Raw genomic sequence first — 23,097 nt, forward strand, 5'->3', positions numbered from 1 at the left:
AGGATCATCCTGCACCGGGACCACTTGAGCTGGTTGATGAGCCGGAGCAGCAACGGCAGTGGAGGGAATGCATACAGAAATAGGCTGTCCCAGGGGAACGAGAAAGCATCGCCCATGCTCCTCGGCTGGGGGAACCTGCTGGCAAACCTCCGGCACTTGGAATTCATCGCCGTCGCGAAGAGATCGATTTGGGGTTCGCCCCATCGTCAGAAGAGTGGATCCACTTGATCCTGGCGTAGTTCCCACTCGTGGCACGAGCGCAGCTCTCTGCTGAGCGAGTCGGCGATCGTGTTTTTTATTCCTGCCAGATGAAGAGGCACCAGAAACATCCCTTGGGCGACAACCCAATGCCACAGATCCTGCGCTTCCTTGGATAGGGCAGGGGATCTGGTTCCGCCCTGCTTCCGGATGTAGAACATTGTGGTGGTGTTGTCGGTTAAGATCCTCACCACTTTGCCCTTGAGGGATGGAAGAAAAGACCTGAGGGCCCAGAACATTGCGCGGAGCTCCAAGATGTTGATGTGGAGTGACTTCTCCTCCGGGAGCCAAAGACCTCTCGCATGAAGATCTCCGGAGTGCGCTCCCCAACCTTCCAGGGAGGCATCCGTCGTCACCGTCGCCTGGTGAGCTGGGGTCTGAAAGTCCGTGCCCGCCGACAGATGAGAGCAGGTACCCCACCACCGGATCGCCTGACGGAAAGTCACGTTGAGAGGGATCTTGTAAGGGGCGCATCCGAAGCCTGCAAAGGCGAACCAGAAAAATGCAGGAGGACATCATCCCGAGGAGGGACTTGATAGATCTTATCCTGGCCATGTCCGTGGCCAGCAGACGCTGCACCTTGACCAGAATGGTCCTGGTCCTTTCCTCCGACGGCGAGGCCAGCCTCGCCACTGTCGATCTTGGCTCCCAGAAACAGGGCGACTTGCGACGGAACCAGGTGGGATTTTGGAAAGTTGATGGAGAATCCCAGGTCCGTGAGCAGCTGGACGGTCTTCGCAGTGTGCTCCACGGCGAGCTCCCTTGTCCTTGCCCGGATGAGCCAGTCGTCCAGGTTGGGGTAGACATGGATCCCCTGTAGGCGCAGCCGCGCCGCCACCGGTGCAAGGCACTTGGTGAACACCCTGGGTGCCGACTTCAATCCGAACGGGAGGGCCTTGAACTGGTAGTGCCGCCCTTGGACCACGAACCTGAGGAACTTTCGGTGTCTTTTTAGAATGGGGATGTGGAAGTACATATCCTCCAAGTCCAACGATGACAGGAAATCGCCCCCCTCCAGCTGTCCCAGCACGTGCTGGTGGGTGACCATCCGGAACTTCTGTGACTTGATGTACTTGCTCAGTTGTCGCAGGTCCAGGATGGGGCGCCATCCTCCTGTCTTCTTTTTTACGAGGAAGTACCTTGAGTAAACTCCGGAGCCCCGAAGCCCCTTTGGGACGTGCTCGATGGCACCCTTCTTGAGCATCGCCCTTACTTCCAACAGTAGTTGTGGGACGTGATTTTCCTTCCTGGCCACAGGTGGAACGCGAGGGCACTTTTTCTGAAACTGGAGGGCGTGCCCTTGGGCCAGGGCGTCCAGCACCCAACGGTCGGAGATGGACTACCACACGCTGACGAACCTCGTCAGCTGGCCCCCTACCGGGGTGCTTCGGCGGGGGCCCGACCCCACGGTCGGTTCAATCTTGTTTGGAGGCCGCCTTGCCTCCCTGTCGTCGACGACGGGCACCACCTGACTTGCCGCATCCCCTGTAGGCTTCCTGGGATGAAGATCTTTCCTCTTGGCGGTAAGTGGAGGAGCCACTGTCGGATCCCTTGGAAGCACCTTATCTGCCTCCGGAGCTCAGAAAGGACGGCCATCGTCGTTGGAGCACTCCCAGTGCCCGGCCAGTCTCCGTGTCTGTCTTAATGGCCTGAAGGGACTCATCAACCGACCTTCCCAAACAGGTTGTTCCCGTCGAAGGGCATGTCCAAAACCTTGGTTTGTACGTCCTGGCGGAAATCCGTCGCCTTGAGCCATCCTCGTCGTCTCATGCAAACGCTGTTGCCCAACTAACAGAAACCGGTGTCGGCGATGTCCGTTGCCACCGTGGTCCGAAGCAATCTCACCTTCGTGTAGGATTTCAAGGGCCTCAGCCCTTTTGGCGTCCGGAAGGAAGTCCAACAGAGGGGCGATTTTGAACCAAAACACGTAGCGGGCTACCATAGCCAGGGTGTTGGCCGTCTTGATAGTCGTCGCTGCGGATGAGATGACCCGTCGTCCCATCGTGTCCAGCTTCCTGCCCTCGCCGTCCAGTGGGGAAGTTGATGTCGAGGTCGATGGCCCCCCAGCTTTCTTCTTTGCCGCCGCCGAGACAACCGAATCCGGGGTAGGTTGTGCCCGAAGGCACAAGGGGGCAGCGTCGGGGACCCGGTACTTCTTCTCGTACCGGTTCATCTTTGCCAGTGCTGTGGCAGTGTTCTTGAGGAAGGCGAGCCCCTCATCCCAGATGTCATCAAGAAGTGGTACAGCGAGGACCGTCTTCCTTTTAGCCTTGCACCGTTGGTAAAGGAACCCTTCCTTCTCTTCTGGGCAGAGCTGGAAGAGCTCAGATGCCCTGGAAATCATAGCATGAAAGGATCCAATCTCGTCGGGCGGGGACGCCCGAGCAGGGGGCGACGGGGGACACGTCGCCTCCGTCATCATCCGTACCTGTCGTAGCCGTGCATCATCCTGCATCATCCCCGTGGGTAGTAGACCGGAGGGAAGGCAGAGCAGGCCGCAGAGGTGGGAGAGGTGGCTTAGGATGCGTCGTCCTCCTCTTATGCGGTGGACTTTCCGAAGGTCCCGGCTCCGGTTCCCCCGTTGGGTCTGGCTCAGGTACCTCCATCGGGGGGGAGGGGCAACCTTGTCCTTATCTCCGAGCATAAGGACTGAATCGCTGACAAAATGGCCGCTGAAGTGTCCTGCAGCGCCGGAAACGACGGACGCGAGGGCTCTTGAGGAACCTCATCGGCAACACCGTCACCCTCGTCGTCGCCCTCGTCGGGATCCCTCCCGATGGGCTTGGGCTCTTCCACGGCTTCGATGAGCTCTTCTTCAGAGGTCGTGTCCGTATCCACGATGGCCACCTGCCCCTCCCCCACCTTTTCCAATGAGGACTTTGTGGGGGTCTTCTCAATGGGCCTGAAAGACTACTCCCTCCGCAGTGGCAGGGAGACTCTGGGTCCTGAGGTCGCCTCCACTGGCGTAGCCAGGGCCACTGCGACATCCTCAATCTAGGTCTTAGCAGGGTGAATTAAGGCCATCGTCACCTTCTGTACGCCTGGGGCCTTCACCTTGGAGGGAGGGTCCGAGTCTCGCTCCCCCTTTGCCGGAATCTTCGAGATCGACCGGGGCCTCTCCAGAAGCTTGGCCGGGTTCTCGGACTTCCTCTTACCCGAGCCAGAGCGTTGGCTCGTGGTTGATGGCGCCGGGGAGGATGCGCCCTGCCTGGCAGCCAAGGAGCCAGACCGTTCGAGTCCGCGGGCACCGGGAGCACCGCGTTGCTTGGCCTTTTGTTGGGCCCCCGTCGCCAGGGCGCCCTCACAGGACTTAGAAGACCGCTCTGACTTCTTTTTCTTCTTCTCGCCTGACGGGCTCCTCCTTTCCAGCCAGTTGGCGAGACGGAGGTGGCAATCCTTCATGGTCCGCTCCGACATGTTCCCACAAAACGCACAGTCCTTCTCCGTGAGAGTCTTGTCCTCATGGAGACAGTAGAGGCATAACGAATGCTCGTCCTCCTTGAAAACATTCTGAAGCTGGCATCCAGGGCAGGTCCTGAACAGCTTCCCGGGCGTCGATCTTCCTTTCTCCTGGGCCAGGTCCGGAGTAGGCCTCGGAACTTCTGGAATCCTCCAAAAGCGTAACTCGACGAAATCTTCACCCTTGAGGGGCGTAGAAAACTCCGAAATGGATCCCCGTTGATCGGATGTAGAAACGGTGGAGATGGAGGCTCTATTTAACCAAAAAATGAGAAAAATCTCCTGAAAAAGCGCGAAAACGCAGCAAAAGCTCAAGAGCTACAGCACGAGGACTCCCAACACTTGCATGTGCGGTAAAAATCTGAGGATGGCTGCCAGAGGCGGGGCTTAAGGAGAGGGCAGTCATTGGCTGGGGGCAGTATGACCCAGAGACCAGTGATTGGTTACTACTATGAAAGACAGATCAGAAACGAAACTGATACTTATTTTTTTCTATACCGAGGATTCCCGGCCTGACGGGGAATATTCATGAGCATGTGAATCCATGCCAGACCCCATGCTGGAGAATGGTAGTTATTGAGGATTGGTAGCTGGTTCAAATGCTGAGGGATCTGCAAGTAAGCGACTTGATCAAGGATCTTCAACAGGAAAGGTGTATTAGTTATGGGTCCGTAGTTGAGAGGGTCATCAGCTGACAGACCTGGTTTCTTCAAGATGGGGTAACCCAGGCTTGTTTTAGCTCATTCGGAATGCGCCCCTCCTATAGGGATCCGTTCACAAACTTACAAATTGCCTTAAGGAGCGTCAGGGGGCAGGTTTTGATAATCAAGGAACAGCAAGGATCTCCCTTGCCTTTTGTTTCCTTGAGTTGCTCAACCACGATCTTCAGACCAATCTCAGATATCGGGTGGACATTGTACTGAGTAGGCTTCTAACAAAGGGCTTTTTTTTTTTTGTATCGCCCCCCCCCCCCCCCCCCCCCCGCAATCCACATAAGGTGGGGTGGTGTGCTGGCTCACTTATACAAAATATAAGGGGATGAAAATCCCTCTTTATTACTTGAGAACTCTTGTTCACCCACGTATAGGAAAGGAAAATTAACAGGGGGCCCAAAGGGGGCAACCTAACCTAAGCCCAAAAGTTGAAGTAAACTATAATTTCAACCATTCACTATGGAGAGACAAAAGGGTCAACCATAAAACATGTAAAAGACTAGGTGAGAGGGTAAAAGATTCCCCTTCACCTAGTGACAAAGTTAAACAGTTGCCAAGTTCAAGTAAAAACGTATTAGGACGTGGGTCACCTATACATTTCCACAACAGTCAGTTGCAAGCAACCATGCAATAGGCAAGAAAGCCTATTTAAAGATTTCTTGCATTTGAAACCGACGTCTAAGATTGGCTTATCTTTCTCAGCGGGTGTCAGTGAGGTGTTCCATTTACAAGCACCCTTCCTTGTGCTAGAGCAGCAGGCACTATGGTAGATGGGACGAGGGTTTGAATGAAGTGGTTATTTTGCCATTGCCCTGAATGTGACATGCATCTTCATATTAGTGGGAGCACAGGGTGTGGTGCTTCCCAGATTATTTAAACCTCCAAGAACATCTGGCTGCAGGGGGTTACCACCCTTCTCCTGTTTTCCGGAAGCAGTACTGCGAGAACACCAGTTTCGAAAAGGCATGGCTCTGAAACGGAAAGACAAGTACTCAAAATATAAACTTGTGATATGCTTTGGAGGAAGGAAATTAGTCTCTCCTGGATGTGGTAATCTTTATGAAGATCATTTCCAGCAGGTGCCTCACCCCGGCATCCTGTTGTCTCAGCACTGGAGGCTGGGTAAGCTCTTTAAGCCTCTCCTGGGATTTCAGTAATTAGTTTTGCATAGGAACACAATACAGATGGGCATCTCACAGATTCACCATACTGTCCAACTGCATCAAATTTGTCTAGCTGAGCATATTGTGCAGAGCCCAGCCCCGACAGATAATTGTGTCAAAAAACCTCCAGTGCAAGCAGCTTTTTCCAGAGCTGCTGGTGGCCAAGATCTCTTTTTGGACACAATTTACTAGGCGTGCAAAGATCTAGGCTTCGCCCATAGTGGAAGCTCTTGCAATTTAGTCGAGTAGTTGCATCTACCAAACATTGAGGGGCACTTGTGACTCAAGGCAGTGCTGCGAGACATGTTGCGACAGTCAAGTACTTGCTTTCTTTTTCAAACCACAAAGATGATTAGGAATATGCTTGGACCAGACCCCTGCCTCTAGAATCGATCCTACAACAATGGAGTAGAATTACAGAAAAGGTATGCATATCCCAGGAGAAAGACCAAATCCTATGAAAAAGGCTGGGAGTGTGGGCACAAACAATATAGCACGCTCTCCTACCTAATGATTGGGTGGGCACCAAATATTTGAAGTAATGATTTGGGGCTGAAAGAGTAACTCCGCTCCCAATCACCAAAACAACCAGGGGTAATAATCATTTCTTTTGCAAAACCTGGGATGAGCCCCGAAGCACAGAAGACTATGTCCCAACCAAAGTGAGAGGAAGTTCTTTTGGTGCCTACACTCTAGCAAGAACTGTTCTGCTGGAGAAATGTGGCAATGTCACTGGGAACCAATTACAGAGGAGACATTTTCACTTGGCCCGGTGGGCACTGAAGAGTTGCAGTAACTGTGTGCCCCTCATCTCCCACCCATCCCTGTTCCCGCGACCCTTGATGAAACATCTGAGCATTGTCGAGATATTAACAGGCGGATATACAACTCAAAAGAAACCACTACGGACCACTTACCTAGTGAGGACCAGAGCGTTGGATACAAGGGATCCAACTTGTCAATGATATCCAAACACAAGCATCCTACAATGGTATTGGGTTGATTGATCGACCATTACAATTTCTTTACGGAGGCCATTGGGGAAAACTCTGGTACTTTTCTTAGGCCTAGAAGGCACCTCAGGGGAAACCCCCAGTGACAGAGCTTTTAAAGCCCCTCCCGGACCGGGAAGCCCTCAGGAAGGAGTCCCCCGGTCTGGACGCCCTAAAAATGAAGGAACTTACCGGGCGTCTGTTCTCGTCGATGAAACTCTGGAAATGCAGAGGAGGAACGCACTGAAACACCTCCTCCCACCGCTCCAGATGACGTTGAAGTGCCTGGAAGAAAGGGAATCGCAGTAGAAGCACGAGTCCCACTGGCGGTCCGGACACAAACACTCTAAAGAGGATGGGGAGCCGCCCTAGCGAAACGTCGTTTGCAGGAATAACAATTCAGAAAATCTAACCGAAACAGCATAGACGGACTACTACGCGACCGCCAAGCTGGAGCAGTAGAGAAGGACACTAACGAAAAAATCTTCCGAAGATGCAAGTGCGTCCAGTCCCAAACGTGCAGAGAAAAGGACTGATGGACGATGCGCTGGGCGGAGCTAAGGAGGGCAGGGTTACGGCCGCGTGCGGTACCACGTGTAAAAAAGAAGAACACATTTTTGAAAAATGTGATGCTTTTTACAAAGTGCTTCGGTCCCATAAGTATGGAGGAAAGTAAGGAATGTCCTAAATGTAATGAACCAAGTTCAGGAATGACTTTCATGTTTTAGGGACGCTCTATAATACAATCCTTCTGGACACAGATAGCTACAAAGATGCAGTGGCAGACATTGTCCTGGACGTACAAGCCCCGGCTGCATGCATCTTAGGTACAAACCATTGAACAAATGGTTCAAACCATTGAACAAATTAAAAGATTTGATGTACATACTAGACAATCGCCATGGGGTGGAAAAACACCAGGAGTCCAAGTGTGGCACAGTGGTGGGAGGACCTTCGAAAGTGGGTAGTGGCGGAAACAGGAGCATGGGAGTATGCACTTCGAGAACAGAATATGGACCTCAGTGAAGATTTGCAACAGTGGGTGGCACTAACTGTCATTACTTAATCCGACTATGGAACATACTACCACGGACAAAGCAGGGAGCCCGCAACCAGTGCCTGTATTGGCGGATCCCTAAAATAAAGGGCGGTCTGAGGTGGGAGGGAAGGGGGTTGGGGATTATATGTGATAACGACAGATAATGTGTTAATGATCGTAACCAGTTTGGCTTATGTTGGTTGTAAAATTCAATTAAAACATTTTTAAAAAATAAAGTATGGAGTAAATAGCTAGACCAATCCAAACTGATAAACCCCCTTAATGACTAGCAGTGACCCACCAGAGGCCGAGACGGGAGGGCTGGTGTGGGCTGTATACATGACGAGGGTGTGTTTGTGAAGTGGTGGGTGGGTAGGATGGGATGAATGTATGATGGGGCTAGGAGTACTGTGGTGAGTGGGCTGTGTTGGAAAGGCTTGGGGCAACAGGAGAGGTGGTTATATGCAGTGGGAAATTACAAAGGAGAACAAAGGTAGGGATGGAGGAGGGGTGGTGCAGAGCAGGGGTGCTGGGTGAATTTCAGACTGGTGGAGCATTGGGAGAGAGTAGAAAAAGGAGGCACAAGGGGGTTGAAGGGGAGCGTCGGGATAGATCTGAAAGGAACATGCAGGGTATTGGGAGAAAGGGGTAGACGAGGAGATGGAGTGATTAGTTTTAGACAGGTAGGTTGAGCAGTTGCATAGGTACACCACCTGGGGTCGAGCACTGTGAAACTGCTCATAGATAATAGGAAGCAAGCAGTTGGGGGTGAGCAGTTTCGGTCGACCAGAACGATTCATCCCTTGTTTTTGATATATATCCCCATCAACTTTCCTTCCCTTAAAGGCAACTGAACAGCGCCAAAGCAAAGTAGTAGTGGCAATAACTCATGATATTCAATCCTTTGTTGACATTTTAATTTGCAAATTACCTCAGCATCAAATCCTACCAACACCAGAGACTTTCTATACAGAGATTAACTACAACTTGTGTACCTTTCATGATATATTGTATTTTTTTTTATTGAGATTTTTGTTTATGTCTTATATCATACATTTTTGGGACAGGATTGTTTTAAAAGCGTAACAATAAAAAATAAAGTATATGTTCACAATTTCTGTGCACAAGTTCCTTAATTCAAATAGGCGCATGTTAGTCTTCATTCTTATTTACCCCGCTTCCTAAGTTAGCAATTAATCGCCTGGTCACAGCTACAGCTAGGCAAACTAAGAAAAACAGAGCTACATGTTTATCTAGGGTTGTAAAGGTCTGCCCACATCTTGATCCTTTTAACAAGTTCAGAGAAACGTATTAAAACAACAGCATAACCACCAACTAAAGGCCAACATATTGCATGGCATACCTGGTATATAATTGCTTTGCGGCTCAATTCCTGCTGGAAAGTTAGTGTTTTCAGGAATGGAGTGAGTATAGTCATCCAGGGGTGGCAGTTCTGTTAGAATCTCTGTATGGCGAGGCACTAAAACTGGAGGCAAAACTTCAAAAGAAAAAAGAAAATATGTTAAGCAAGGAATCATTACACATTGAAACATACAATAATAGCATGGTTGGACACCGTAGATAAATAATAAAATAGAAAGATTAGAAAGCTACAATGAAATTAGTTTCAAATCAATGTCTTTTTCCACAAAGATGGTTACATTTGCGAGGCCAGTTTATATAAAAATAGTTTCAGGATCTATGTTTGTAATAATACAAAACAACAATATTTTCTGATTCATTTAACTAAGTAACACACTGAATACAGTTACGGAAGGTAAGATGAACAACTGCTGTGTACATGATTGTTTATTGGGTCCAAACTAGTACATCAGCTGCATACAGTTAAATTGGGATTAGGGCATACAATTTTTTGGCTGTAGTTCGAAAGGAACAGATTTTTGTAGTCTCCATAATGCCTGCCTCAAACCATTAAAGGAAGGATCCCCGAAAGGGGTCCGACAGACAGATGGAATGGATGAACAGTAAGACATAACAGTCTGCTGGAGGCTCAGCTATGAGGAAAAGGTTTCATTCAAAGGGTGCTTAGTAGTGCACAGTCTGCTGGTTAGTCTTAAAAACAAGCATTTAGCAATGGTTTTACATTATCTGGTAGTCCTAGTGTAGTAAAACCCGAAGCGGACCAAGAAATGAGTTAATCACAGTTAAAGATGCATACAAATAGTATATGCTTCGAGGGATGGCTAAATAATGACAGCATGACAGTGAATTGCAGGCTCTAAAGAAACTTTTAACAATGGGTACATTATGTTTTGCAGTTGTCTGTCCAAACTGGCTAATATATTTTCACTGTGGCTAAATTAATAAGTGCTAAAATGACATTTCAGAACCGGTCTGTGGGAGGAATCTGAGAAACCACCCTGGTTGATGAGCAGAGTAACTGTCACTTGGGTATAGCCAAACTATCAAGGTACCACACACTGAGCAATAAGTCAGACTGCACATGCCACAGAGGTGGTGAAGTTGTTCAATCACCTGTTAGGCAAGATTGTATGAAGTAGACTCTTTGGGTGCACTACAAAACCTCCGACCTCCTGGCAATAGGAATACAACCTTTGGTATAAGTCTGTACTACACAGGTTGGTAGCGTGTTGAGCAGCCAGCCTCATCTCAAGAAGGGTCAATGTGAGCTGTAGGGGAGTTACACAGAGATTCACAGTGACAAGTATACAAATACACTTGTAAGGTTTCTTGAGTAAACTATTATTACTTTATTTACCAGTCAGTTATAGTAAGCCTTCAGAAGGGCGCAAAATAAAACACAAATACACTCCAAAAAAACCTCTTGGTTATCTAAATCAGCAAATACCCATTTGGGATGACACAGGCACTACCTACCCCCTCAGGCGACATCAATAGCTAGGGTGCTGTTGGCATTAATAGATTACTGTTGCATTTAGAATATTCTTGGGAGTAGTGTTAAAGAGCAGATAGTTCAAAATAAAACAAGTATTCACACAGTTTAAAAGCTTGTGGCCCTACATTGATTCTTTCTTCAAAGACTTCTCAAACATTGTGCTAAGACTTTTCCTTACTTACCTGCAAAAAAGTGCTTCAGCTCATAGACTTTTGCCCATTGACTTGGGCCTGGCCTGTTCCACTGAATAACTCTTATTGGGGGATCTGAAAGTGTTTGCCTGCTTAAGAATATTTGTGGTCTCTTGTATGTTCAAATAACATTTTCCTTTGACTTACTCCTAAATGAATCTTAATGCAACAGTGACATATTAATGTCCCCAGCACCCTAGCTATTGGTCACCTGAGGGTGTAGGTTGTGCCTGTGGGCCATCCCAAAAGAGTACTCACTGATTTAGCTATATAAAGAGTGTGTATTGTGCGAAGTATATTTAAGTGTTACTGTTATATTGTTCACTTCTGAAGAAGGTTTACTCTTGACAAATTAATTTAAAGAAAACTTCAGTAAGATTTTTTTTTTTTTAAGACTTGCTACTGTGAATCTGTGCAACTCCCCTACAGCTCACATTGACCCCTCTTGAGATAAGCCTGGCTGCTCAACACGCTATCAATCTGTGTAGTATAAGCTTATACCAAAGGTTGGGTTTCCTATTACCTGTAGTCAGGGTTGTTGTAGTGCACCCAAAGGGTACTGCATACAATCGTGCCTAACATCGCCCTCTTCTACCGCCCTTAAATTGAAAAGTTGCTGAACCTCTGAACAAAGAGGGAGATCCTGTCTGCTGTAGACAGGATGAGGAATTGCCAGAAGGGGAAGAATGAAACCCGCGCAGGACACAGATAGAACCCACAACTCCTTGATGGTCGGCCAGGCCTCCAGGTGCAAGGAGATGCGTCCTACAACCGGAATAGAATGGGGATATTCCAAATCATTTTGTATCGAGCAGCTATCCTTTTGTTTATGTGCTGGCCTGTATGTGGCTTCTCCCACCCTGTTTCTTTTGAATCAAACGGCCTGACCGTTGTCTTCAAAGTAAGAGCTTCTGACAGAACACCTGCCTGCAGAGTAGAAGGTTCAGAAGTCTGAATGTCTAAATAGGACATAAGATGAACCACCCTATCATTTAACACCCTGGTTGACGAAGGCTGATCTTCCACATGCACATCCGCCACACCATTTTCAGTGGCAATTTCAGCAGGTTAAGCGGAGATTGGAACATGAGGCATAGACTAGAGCTCTTCAGGCTCAAGAAGACACTCCAATGGAAGGGGGGGGGGTGGTTGTGAAACTTCTACTGGCCTCGGAGGAGGCCGTACTTCCATTTCTGCTCCTACTATCCACCCTCTGCAAGTCATCCAGAACAGGACTGCGAGACTTGTCCTTGGCCTCAAGCCCAGGGATCGCATCTCTCCAGGTCTGAAATCTCTCCATTGGCTCCCAGTGGCTGCAAGGATTACGTTCAAAACACACTGCATTGTCCACAAGTACTTCTGGGGCATGGGGTCTCAATACCTTCAGCTCCCTCTTCCTAAATATCTTCCTTCTCGAGCCCTTCATTCATCCGCCTCCAACTCCCTCAGGGTCAGTCGCTTCTCCAAACAACGAGCTGGTGGTAGATCTCCTTCGGCTGGGCCTCCCTCTGGAACAGCCTCCCTGAAACTGGAGGAGAACCATCTCTGGTTCCGGAAGCACATCAAAACCTTTCTCTTTGCTTCTGCTTTTTCTCTTCCTCTCCCCTGATGACTCCTGGCTGTAACTGATACTGCACTGGCTACCTGGCTACCCTCTGCTCTCTGGCCCAGGTCTCCTCCCCACCAGTCGCACACCTGCATTGTCCTCTCTGGCAACCCACGCACTTGGGGACTGTTTCTGTATCCCTAGAGTCCCACTACCAGCACTTGACACCTGATGTCTGCACTTACCCTTGCACTTGCCACCTGCTGGCCGTACTTATATATTTATTCTATTATCCCCATGTACTGCACTGTCCCTCCCCCTTCCCCTGCACTTCCCCCTTTCCCATGCACTTGCGCGATCTGAATGACACCTGGCCTAGTAGGATCGTTGTCTGTCTTCCCTCTGTTTCTCTCCCTCCTCGCCCCCCCCCCCCCATCTTGCCTCGTCGCGCCTTGAAACACTTGTGCATAGGCACGTTATAAATGCCATATATCATTGGTTATGGAGATTCCTCCCACTGGATGAGCCTTCTTAGGAGTGTGCGGACCGAGGAGTCACTGCAGTAGAAGCATGTGTTCCATCAATGGTCTGGGCCTAGACATTCGAGGCAAAGATGAGGGTCTGCTGCCGCGTAATGGCATCTGCAGGAGACCAAGCAAAGCCCTTACGCTCCAGCGTAGGCGGGGGGAAAAAGAAAACTACTACAGTACCGAGGCAGGAAGACAAATGGAAGGACAGAAAACATGGTAAGTAAAAAAGCCTGCAATGCTAAGTGCGTCCAATCCAAACCGCATGAAGAAAAGGACTGAAGGGTGATGTGCTGGGCGGGGCTAAATCACTCGCGCTGGTCAGGTGTAAAAATACAAAAATTGCAATGTTTTTGAGGCTGTCAAAAGGTACTTTGATCCCGTCCCGAAGGACAGAATATCCCACAAACCTAGAGGAAAGGAGACGGGACTAAGGATTAAGAGTGACCAGACAGTTTTAAGGGCTTCTCTTTGGAGGCTCGACTCCAAAGAGTTATGTGGCTGAGAAGTCAAAGTCCACACCTCAAAGAGTATGGTGGCAAAAGGTATAGTGTAACAACTGGACAGAATAAAGGAATGGCCACCCAACAGTCCTTATTTCGATTGCAGGATACAGGAGCTGTCAAAGTCACAGTGCAACAAAGATGCAAGGTATTAAGGTGGTGACCCCTGAACAAGAAGAAACACAAGGAAGCTGAACAGCACTTGTGTGTAGCAGGACAATTCTGATGCCAGTGTTTGGCAGTCCCAGCTCCTCCCGAGCCACTTTGAGCCCAAGCCAATTGACGAAAAGGTATAATGCAGAAAGACCCATCGTTGTAGTGCTCTTGGAACTAGATGCAAATCCAGGTTACAATCAGGAATACTTAACTGTTAACCACATATAAATCTTCTCGGCCAAACACACAGGATATGAATTCAGCAGTGAACACTAGACAACCATTCAGATGTAGGGAGAACCTGTCTGTTACACGGAGCTCCAATCCTAGAATCTCAGGAAGGCCATGGCATTAACACCTTAAATGCTGAGCTCTATGCAAGTCTTTGCAAATAGGACAAACATACTCGTCCTTGGCACTTAAGGGGTTATGCAGATGTTTCTACGCTTACAGACTAACCCATATTACTATGGAGTCTCACTGGACTTCTAAAATCGGGTCACCCGTTAAAGGTTTCCTGCCGGGTACAAGCCTTTTAACTATCTTTAGATGCCTCTGCATATATGGTCAAAGAAGAAAGAGCTGCTACCAGCCAGTACGTTGCGCAGCAACCGAGCAAGGAGACTTGCTCAGGGAAAATACTACAGGGTACATTTGGTGCAAGGGGGCAAGTTGCAAGCTACTAGCACAGCCATACAAGGCACTCACCACCTCAATCCTATACATACACAGCACACAATTGCGTACCCCTCCAAGAGTCAACTATCACTAGCCAATAGCTAGTAAGGAGCATGTGCACATTTTGCACCCTGGTTTAGTGCACACAGACCTGGGAATTATTCCGACTCCCTGGGGTTCATTTAAGTCACCAACAGTGCGCAATGCTAGGCATGAGGGCTCACTGGGGTAGAACAAGATCAGTGAACCAGTAAGCTAACCAAAAATATATGTACAGTCGCAGTTTAGGACTGTCAGCGACTGTCAGCCAGACAACCTGTGTAATTCAGTACACCCACCCACTATTACTCCATCCCAGTTAACAGCAAGGTACCTAAATTTGTCACTTTGTTTTTTAGCTAAGTCGCTAAAATCTTGTTTGACCGGACTTCACCGCCGGAGGATTTAGATTTTAATTTTAAAATGGTGCCACTAGTTTTTTAAATTGCAAGCAATATCGGCTCTCAGAAGGGTGCTCAGCTTTTTTTTTTTTACTAAGCTCTACTTCTAGCCATGTCATAATATGTATGTCATGTTTGTTGTGTTCCAATTTGGAGAAGTATACAACCTAATTAATGGGATTGCAAAGGGTGGCACATGTAGGTATCCAAACATAGTGGAAAAACAGATGCGTTTCATATTCCACAAAGGTAGTGTCACCCAGCAACCCAGAGTTGAATCTCAACATGCTAAGACAAATCTTCAACTGGTCAGGAACCAACGGAAATTGAGACGGAAACAAGTGCCGAAAAATTACAAATACTACCACCTTCATTTTGTTGACAGCTGATCGGTAACTATTCTTAACCAGGACCGATGTACTTGACAGTAACAGGTAACACTGCTCCATGATATGATCGGTTATTTATAACGCGCTTAATATCCAGAGGTTTCCAAGCACGGACCCGGGGATCGAACCTGTGGTGATCCGTGTCCATTTGCTTCCCAAGGCAAGAATGTTGCCCCTGAGCTATCCTGGTACTGTATCTATTAAAAAACCTGTTTGGGACTTATGGGTTTTCATTGGCCATTAACCTTTAGTGTGACTATTGTTCCACCACAGGATAGAGATGCTGGGTGAAAATGCCACCGATATCACACAAATACATTTTGAATGTAGGACCAGAACGCAGGGCTGAACTGGGTGGGGCCACAGATTTTCAAAATTAAGAGTAGCACTGCCCAACGACAAGCCCACGAAGAACAACCTACACTGTCATCTGAGAATCGCTGTCAGCCATAGAACAGACTTAAATATACCTCTCCCACTAGTTTAAGCTTACTCAACTGATGTGGCGCGGCAAATGAATGGGCCCCTCTACCTCTTGCTGGGAGTATAGCCCCATCACCATAATATTTGGAGAGAAAATATGGTTCTCCAGCATGGGGTCTGGCATGGATTCACATGCTCAAGAATATTCCCCGTCGTCAGGCTGGGAATCCTCGGTAAAGAAAAAACCAGTATCAGTTTCGTTTCTGATCTGTCTTTCGTAGCAATAACCAATCACTGGTCTCTGCGTCATACTGACCACAGCCAATGACTGCCCTCTACCTAAGCACCGCCTCTGGCAGCCATCTTCAGATTTTTACCACACGTTCATGTGTTGGGATCCTCGTGCTATTGCTCTCAAGCGTTAGTGCTATTTTTTCACGTTTTTCTCAAAAACTTCGTTTTTTTCGGTCAAAAGAGCCTCAAGCTCCACCGACTCTCCATCCGATCAACGGGGACCCGTGTCGGATTCGTCTGCGCCCATCAAGGGTGAAGATTTCGTCGAGCTACGCTTTTGGAGGATTCCAGAAGTTTCTCAGGCCCGGACATGGCCCAGGAGAAGGGAAGCTCGACGCCCGGAAAGCTGTTCAGGATCTGCCCTGGAAGCCAGCTGCAGAACGTCTTTAAGGAGGACGAACACTCCTTTTGTCTCTACTGCTTACATGAGGACAAGACGCACGTGGAGAAGGACTGTGCGTTTTGCGGCAACATGTCGGAGCGGACCATGAAGGACCGCCATCAACGTCTCGCCAACTGGCTGGAAGGGAAGAGCCCGTCAGGCGAGAAGAAGAGGAAGAAATCCGAGCGGTCTTCTAAGACCTTTGAGGACGCCCCGGCGACGGGGGTCCAACACAAGGCCAAGCACCGCGAGTCCGCTGGCACCGGGAGCGCCGAACGGTCGGGCTCTACGGGCGCCAGGCAGGGCGCACCCTCCCCTGCACCTTCAGCCACGAGCCAACGCTCTGGGTCGGGTAAGAGGAAGGGCGAGCACCCGGCAAAGCTCCTGGAGAGGCCCCGGTCGAGCTCGAAGGCCCCATCGGAGGGGGAGCGAGGCAGTGTCCCCCCCCTCAAGGATAAGGCGGTGAGCGCACCTAAGGTGGTGAAGGCCTTAATCCATCCGATACTGTCGCAGCGGCCCTGGCTCAGCCTGTGGAGGCTACACCAGTGGTGGCGACCTCGGGGCTCAGAGTCTCCTTGCCACCTCGGAGGGAGTCCTCTTTTGTGCCCATCGATAGGACCCCCGTGAAACACCCGGCGGGGAAGAAAAAGGGGGGGCAGGGCGTCGTCGTAGATTCGGCCTCAACCTCAGAGGAAGAGCTGATCGAGGTCTTAAGCCACGGCCTTGGCGTGGAAGAAGACCAGCCCGTCGGGATGGATCCCGACGCAGGTGACGACGACATCGTCGAGGGTACCGACGGGGCCCCTGATCGCCCATCGGATTCCCCTCTGCCAGCGCCGCAAGACAACTTGGCGGCCATTTTGTTGGCTATACAGTCCTTATGTTCAGAGATAAGGACGAGACTACCGTTGCCGACGGAGGAACCTCTCCCGTCGGGGGATCCTGAACCGGGACCTTCTGGCGCTCCCCCGCCCAAGAAAAGAAGGATTCACCCTCCACCTCCTTCTCAGCCGTCGCGCCCCGTCCAGCCCTCCTCCCCGTCCACCCGAGGGGATGATACGGGGACTGACACGGCGGGTACGGACGACTTTGATCTACCGTCGTCACCTCCCACCAGGGCTTCTCCGCCCGACGAGGTTGGATCGTTCCACTCCATGATCGCCAGGGCATCCGAGCTTTTCCAACTCTGCCCTGAGGAGAAGAAAAAGGAAGGATTCCTTTATCAACGGCGCGAGGCCAAGAGGAAGCCGGTCCTCGCGGTGCCTCTACTGGACGACATTTGGGATGTGGGCCTCGCCATCCTCAAGAACCCTTCCACGACGCCAGCTAGAAGAGACCGGTACGAGAAGAAGTACCGGGTCCCGGACGCGGCCCCCCTGTGCCTCCGGGCACAGCCTACCCCGGACTCCGTCGTCTCCGCGGCGGCCAGGAGAAGGCGGGGGGGGGTGCGGCCTCCACATCGACTTCCCCACCGGACGGCGAGGGAAAGAAATTGGACGCTATGGGACGCAGGGTCATCTCGTCGGCAGCGACGACGATTAAAGCGGCCAACGCCTTGGCTATCGTGGCCCGCTACGACAGGGAGCTATGGTACAAACTGGCTCCCCTGCTGGACTTCCTACCGGACGACAAGAGGGCGGATGCCCTGGAGATCCTACAGGAAGGCGAGGTAGCGTCAGACCACGCCATCACTATTGCGACGGACATCGCCGACACTGGGTTTCGCCAGTTGGGCAACGGCGTGTGCCTTAGGCGGCGTGGATGGCTCAAGGCTACGGACTTCCGTCAAGACGTACAGACCAGAGTCCTGGACATGCCGTTCGATGGGAACAACCTGTTTGGGAAAACAGTGGACGATTCCCTCCAGGCCATTAAAGCGGACACTGAGACGGCCCGGGCCCTTGGGGTTCTGCAGCAACGACGGACGCCCTTTCGGAGCAGCGGAGGCAAGGGCGCTTCCAAAGGTTCCGGCGGCGGTTTCTCCACCTACCGTCAAGCGGCCCGCTCGTCGTCTCAGGAGGCCTACAGAGGACGAGGCAAGTCCGGCGGACCCCGCCGTCGTCGCCAAGGAGGTCAAGGCAGCAAAGCCTCGTCGAAACAGGATTGAACCGGCCGTGGGGTCGGGCCCCCACTGAAGCACCCCGGTGGGAGGCCGGCTGGCGAGCTTCGTCAGCGTGTGGGAGTCCATCTCCACCGACCGTTGGGTGCTGGACGCCTTAGCCCGGGGCCACGCGCTCGAGTTTCAAAGAAGGTGCCCGCGCGTCCCCCCCCCGTGGCCAGGAAAGAGCTTCACGTCCCTCAGCTTCTCCTGGAGGTAAAGGCGATGCTCAGGAAGGGCGTCATCGAACTCGTCCCAAAGAGGCTTCGGGGCTCCGGAGTTTACTCGAGATACTTCCTCGTGAAGAAGAAGACGGGTGGATGGCGCCCCATCCTAGACCTGCGACGTCTGAACAAATTCATCAAGGCGCAGAAGTTCCGGATGGTCACCCTCCAGCACGTCCTGGGTCAGCTGGAGGAAGGAGACTTCCTGTCGTCGTTGGATTTGGAGGATGCCTACTTCCATATTCCCATCCTAAAGGGGCACCGAAAATTCCTCAGGTTTGTGGTCCAAGGGCGTCACTACCAGTTCAAAGCCCTCCCCTTCGGACTACGGTCGGCACCCAGGGTATTTACCAAGTGCCTTGCACCGGTGGCGGCGCAGCTGCGCCGCGAGGGGATCCACGTCTACCCCTACCTGGACTACTGGCTCATCCGAGCCAAGACGAAGGAGCTCGCCGTGGAGCACACGGCAAGGACCGTCCAACTTCTCACGGACCTGGGATTCTCCGTGAACTACGCCAAGTCCCACCTGGTACCCGCGCAAAACGCACTGTTTCTGGGAGCGAAGCTCGACACAGTGTCCCTTCTGGCCTCCCCGTCGGAGGAAAGGACCAGGTCCATCCTGGGCAAGGTACAGCGGATGTTGGTTTCCGACGCGGCCAAGGTGAGGTCCATCAAGTCCCTCCTCGGAATGATGTCTTCTTGCATCTACCTCATTCCCATGTGCAGGCTCCGGATGCGCCCGTTGCAGGAGTTCCTGGACGCGCGCTGGATCCAAACGACGGGCGGCTTCGAGGAGAGGATCACACTCGACGAGAGTTTTCGCCGAGTGGTCAGGTGGTGGGGCACCCGCGCGCATCTGACGGTGGGCATGGACTTCCAGACCCCAGACCACCAGGAGACAGTGACCACGGATGCCTCCCTGGAAGGGTGGGGAGCGCACACCGAAAATCTGCACGCGAGGCGCCTTTGGCTCCCGACGGAGAAGTCCCTCCATATCAACGTCCTGGAGCTCCGTGCAGTGTTCTGGGCCCTCAGGTCCTTCCTTCCGTCCCTCAAGGGCAAGGTGGTGAGGATCTTCACCGACAACACCACCACCATGTTTTACATCAGGAAACAGGGCGGAACCAGGTCCCCAGCACTGTCCAAGGAGGCGCAGGACCTGTGGCATTGGGCCGTCGCCCAAAGGATGTTTCTGGTGCCGTTTCATCTGGCAGGGATAAAAAACACCATCGCCGACTCACTCAGCAGGGAGCTGCGCTCGTGCCACGAGTGGGAACTACGGCAGGATCTAGTGGATCGCCTCTTCCGACGGTGGGGCACACCCCAGATCGACGTGTTCGCGACGGCGACGAACTCCAAGTGCCGGAGGTTCGCCAGCAGGTTTCCCCAGGCGAGGAGCATGGGCGATGCTTTCTCGTTCCCCTGGGAGGGCCTGTTCCTCTACGCGTTCCCTCCTTTGCCACTGCTAATCCGGCTCGTCAACCAGCTCAAGAGGTCACCGTGCAGGATGATCCTCGTCGCACCTGCGTGGCCGAGGCAGATATGGTTCCCGGACCTTCTGGACTTATCAGCGTCCCCGCCAATCAGGCTGCCGGTGGATGCGGATCTACTCTCCAGGGAAGGAGGCGTCATCCTCCACCACGACCCGAAATCGCTGAACTTGCAGGCCTGGCTCCTGCAGCGCTAGAGTTTGGAGGATACGACATACCGGCCGACTGCAGAGAGGTTCTTGCAAAGGCCAGGGCGTCCTCGACTCTTAAATGCTACAGACACAAATGGAAGAGGTTCTCTGTCTGGTGCCACGCACAGAAGATTAACCCTCTACGGATTACGGCTCCCCAGGTACTGCCGTACCTGCTGACGCTGGCCAAAGCTGGTCTGGCACACGCGTCCATCAAGATTCATCTTGCTGCGATCTCCCGATACACCAGAACCACGGGCCGGACGTCCTTGTGGTCTCATCGTCTGGTGAAAGTTCATGAAGGGACTGTTCAGATCGTTCCCGCCGGTGAAGGCTCCGGCCCCGGCGTGGGAGCTCAACGTGGTGCTGACCAAGCTCATGGGACCTCCGTTCGAGCCTCTGCACTCTGCCCCGTTGAAGTTTCTGTCGTGGAAAACAGCGTTTCTTGTGGCCATTACCTCCGCACGAAGGGTGGGAGAGATCCAGGCCCTTTCCTGCAAGGCCCCGTACTTGACTTTTCACGACACGAGGGTAGTGCTCAGGACGCACCCCTCCTTCATGCCCAAGGTACCGTCGGACTTCCATCTCAACGAACCCTTGGTGTTGCCTGTGTTCTTCCCGTCGCCTTCGTCGCCGGCTGAGAGGACTTTGCACTCGCTGGATGTGGCTAGAGCGCTGAAGTTCTACGTGGACCGCACGAAGTGTTTTCGGAAGACGTCAACTCTTTGTGAATTTTGGACCTGTCAATCAGGGGAAGGCTCTCTCGAAGGCTTCCATTTCCAGATGGCTCTCCGGCTGCATCATGTACTGTCATCGGTTGGCAAACCGACCGCTGCCTGGCCGTCCGAGAGCCCATTCCACCAGAGCGATCGCAGCCACCACGGCGTTCCTTTCTGGTGTGCCCCTGCTGGACATATGCAGGGCTGCTACGTGGAGGTCGACGCACACCTTCACGAAATTCTACTGCGTCGATCGGGATTCCAGGGAGGAGTCCAGGGTCGGCCAAGCAGTGCTGCGCAACCTGTTCGCCTGAGGTGAGCCTGGTGAGGAGGTAAGGTGCTTAATGTTGGGTTTGATGTAATGCTTAATGTTGAGCCTTTGCCACCTCCCGTGGTTGTGCATGTGTGTACTGCTATGTATTCTTTATTCATGAGCATGTGAATCCATGCCAGACCCCATGCTGGAGAAGGAACAAGTTACTTACCTGTAACTGTTGTTCTCCAGCATGGGTCTGGCATGGATTCACATGCGAACCCTCCCGCCTACCCCTCTGCGGCTCTTCACTTGGTCATACTGCCACTTCACGTGCTTCCAAATCTGAAGATGGCTGCCAGAGGCGGTGCTTAGGTAGAGGGCAGTCATTGGCTGTGGTCAGTATGACGCAGAGACCAGTGATTGGTTATTGCTACGAAAGACAGATCAGAAACGAAACTGATACTGGTTTTTTCTTTACCAAGGATTCCCAGCCTGACGACGGGGAATATTCATGAGCATGTGAATCCATGCCAGACCCATGCTGGAGAACAACAGTTACAGATAAGTAACTTGTTCCTTTTTAATTTACAGACAAAAATAAAATATTCTGATAGTCTGGGCTCAATTTAAAAACTATAACTCTGCACACTTTTGCTAGAATGAGGACATAACAGAAAAACAGAATACAATGGAGGGCAACAAATGAAAAAAAGATAAAACAGAAGGCAACCAAGAGCAAATCTCAAGTTCAGAAGACGTGAGCAGAAAGTCAGAAACTAACCTGACCACAAAGATGGCAGAAGCAGCACCATATAGACAACATACTCCTAAACCAATGCTCACAAACCCGCAATATTCAGCAGGTGGTTGAGAGGGAAGGTCTAGCTGATCACCAGTGAACCCACACAAGGGGAAACACTATCAAAGATGAGTCACTGGGCTGACCTACAAGATCATCTTCCCCAAATAGAATATCCTGCATATGGTCGATTTTACACATTTAAATATCCATCTTTTCGTCCAGTGATTGAATACTTGCTTGCACCTGGCCCAGCATAATTTTAATGTCGCCCAATGCTCCATTTGGGTCCTGCAGCAAAGGCCGTGATGCCTCCTCTGAGGAGCAGATCTCGGAAGTTGAAAGCTTCGAAGTAGAGCTTAGTCTGTGGCTTGCCAGTTTTCTGTGATTTAGACAGTGTGGCAAGGTAGACTACACCATACCCAGTGACCTTCTGCTGCCCACGGATGTCTCTCCACAGACCAGAGCTCATCTTTCCAGCATGTAGGTCCGGTTGCAGCGGGCAGAGTGGTAAACGTGTTCTTTCCCACACGTATACCCTGCAAGGGGGACAGATTTATGGGAGCTGAACCCAGAGACAGTGTCCTCAGTCACTCAAATGACCATCCGGGTTCCTCTGCCAGTGAGGTTCTTGTCCCTTAGGGGCTCCGCTGTGTTGGCAGAGAGTGTAACACTATGTGCGACCCTCCACCAGGGCTGGTTACCATCTGCTCCATTCAGAATGTGGGGAGAGGCAGCAGACTTAATGGGTGACCCTGTTCTCCTCCCACCAGCCAGTGTCCCCCCTTTTATACTGGCTCTCCTTGCTTGGGCCTACAACAGGGTTCAGTCCGCTGTCTCCCGCTCTCCACTACGGTGCAGCTGTGCAGTTGGCGGCATGCTGAGGTGCACAAGGTCCAATCGGGTGGTGGGGAGCCGCTGTGCCCGACTGCAAGATCCACTCAACAGCTGGCCTCTACACGGTCTTCTGGGCCAGGGTGTTGGCGTGTCTCATCCCCGGCAGGTGGCGTCCCTCGAGCGGGATGGGACTGCTCTCTGTGCCGCGCCTCTGTTCTGCCTCAGCACTCTTCACTGTGTGGGTTGTTTGCTGGACGCAATGCGGGTCACACTTGTGCCTCCACCAGGTGGGGTCCCTGCAATGTGGGTAGCGTTGCTTCCCGCTCCTCTTTTGCATGGCCCGCTACCAATACCACACGCATAATGAGCCAATTATGATTCCTGGCTCAGCCGCCACCAAAGTCGAGCATGCCTGCTGACGTCCTCTGCGCGCAGGGACCATTGAAATACGA

The 23,097-nt window shown here is 51.5% G+C and overlaps 1 protein-coding gene across 3 annotated transcripts in view; it reads right to left on the minus strand.

Annotated features, from left to right (window-relative positions):
* The window catches only part of SMAD2 (SMAD family member 2), a 357,823-nt gene that overhangs the window by 149,126 nt on the left and 185,600 nt on the right, over positions 1-23,097 (minus strand). For all 3 annotated transcript variants that reach the window (XM_069626941.1, XM_069626943.1, XM_069626942.1), the window contains one exon: positions 8,988-9,122. In XM_069626941.1, the coding sequence (XP_069483042.1) occupies positions 8,988-9,122 (135 nt within the window). The remainder of the gene's footprint in view (positions 1-8,987; positions 9,123-23,097) is intronic.

This window comes from Ambystoma mexicanum, chromosome 6p (assembly GCF_040938575.1).
Source record: "Ambystoma mexicanum isolate Mex_15411 chromosome 6p, UKY_AmexF1_1, whole genome shotgun sequence".
NCBI lineage: Eukaryota > Metazoa > Chordata > Amphibia > Caudata > Ambystomatidae > Ambystoma > Ambystoma mexicanum.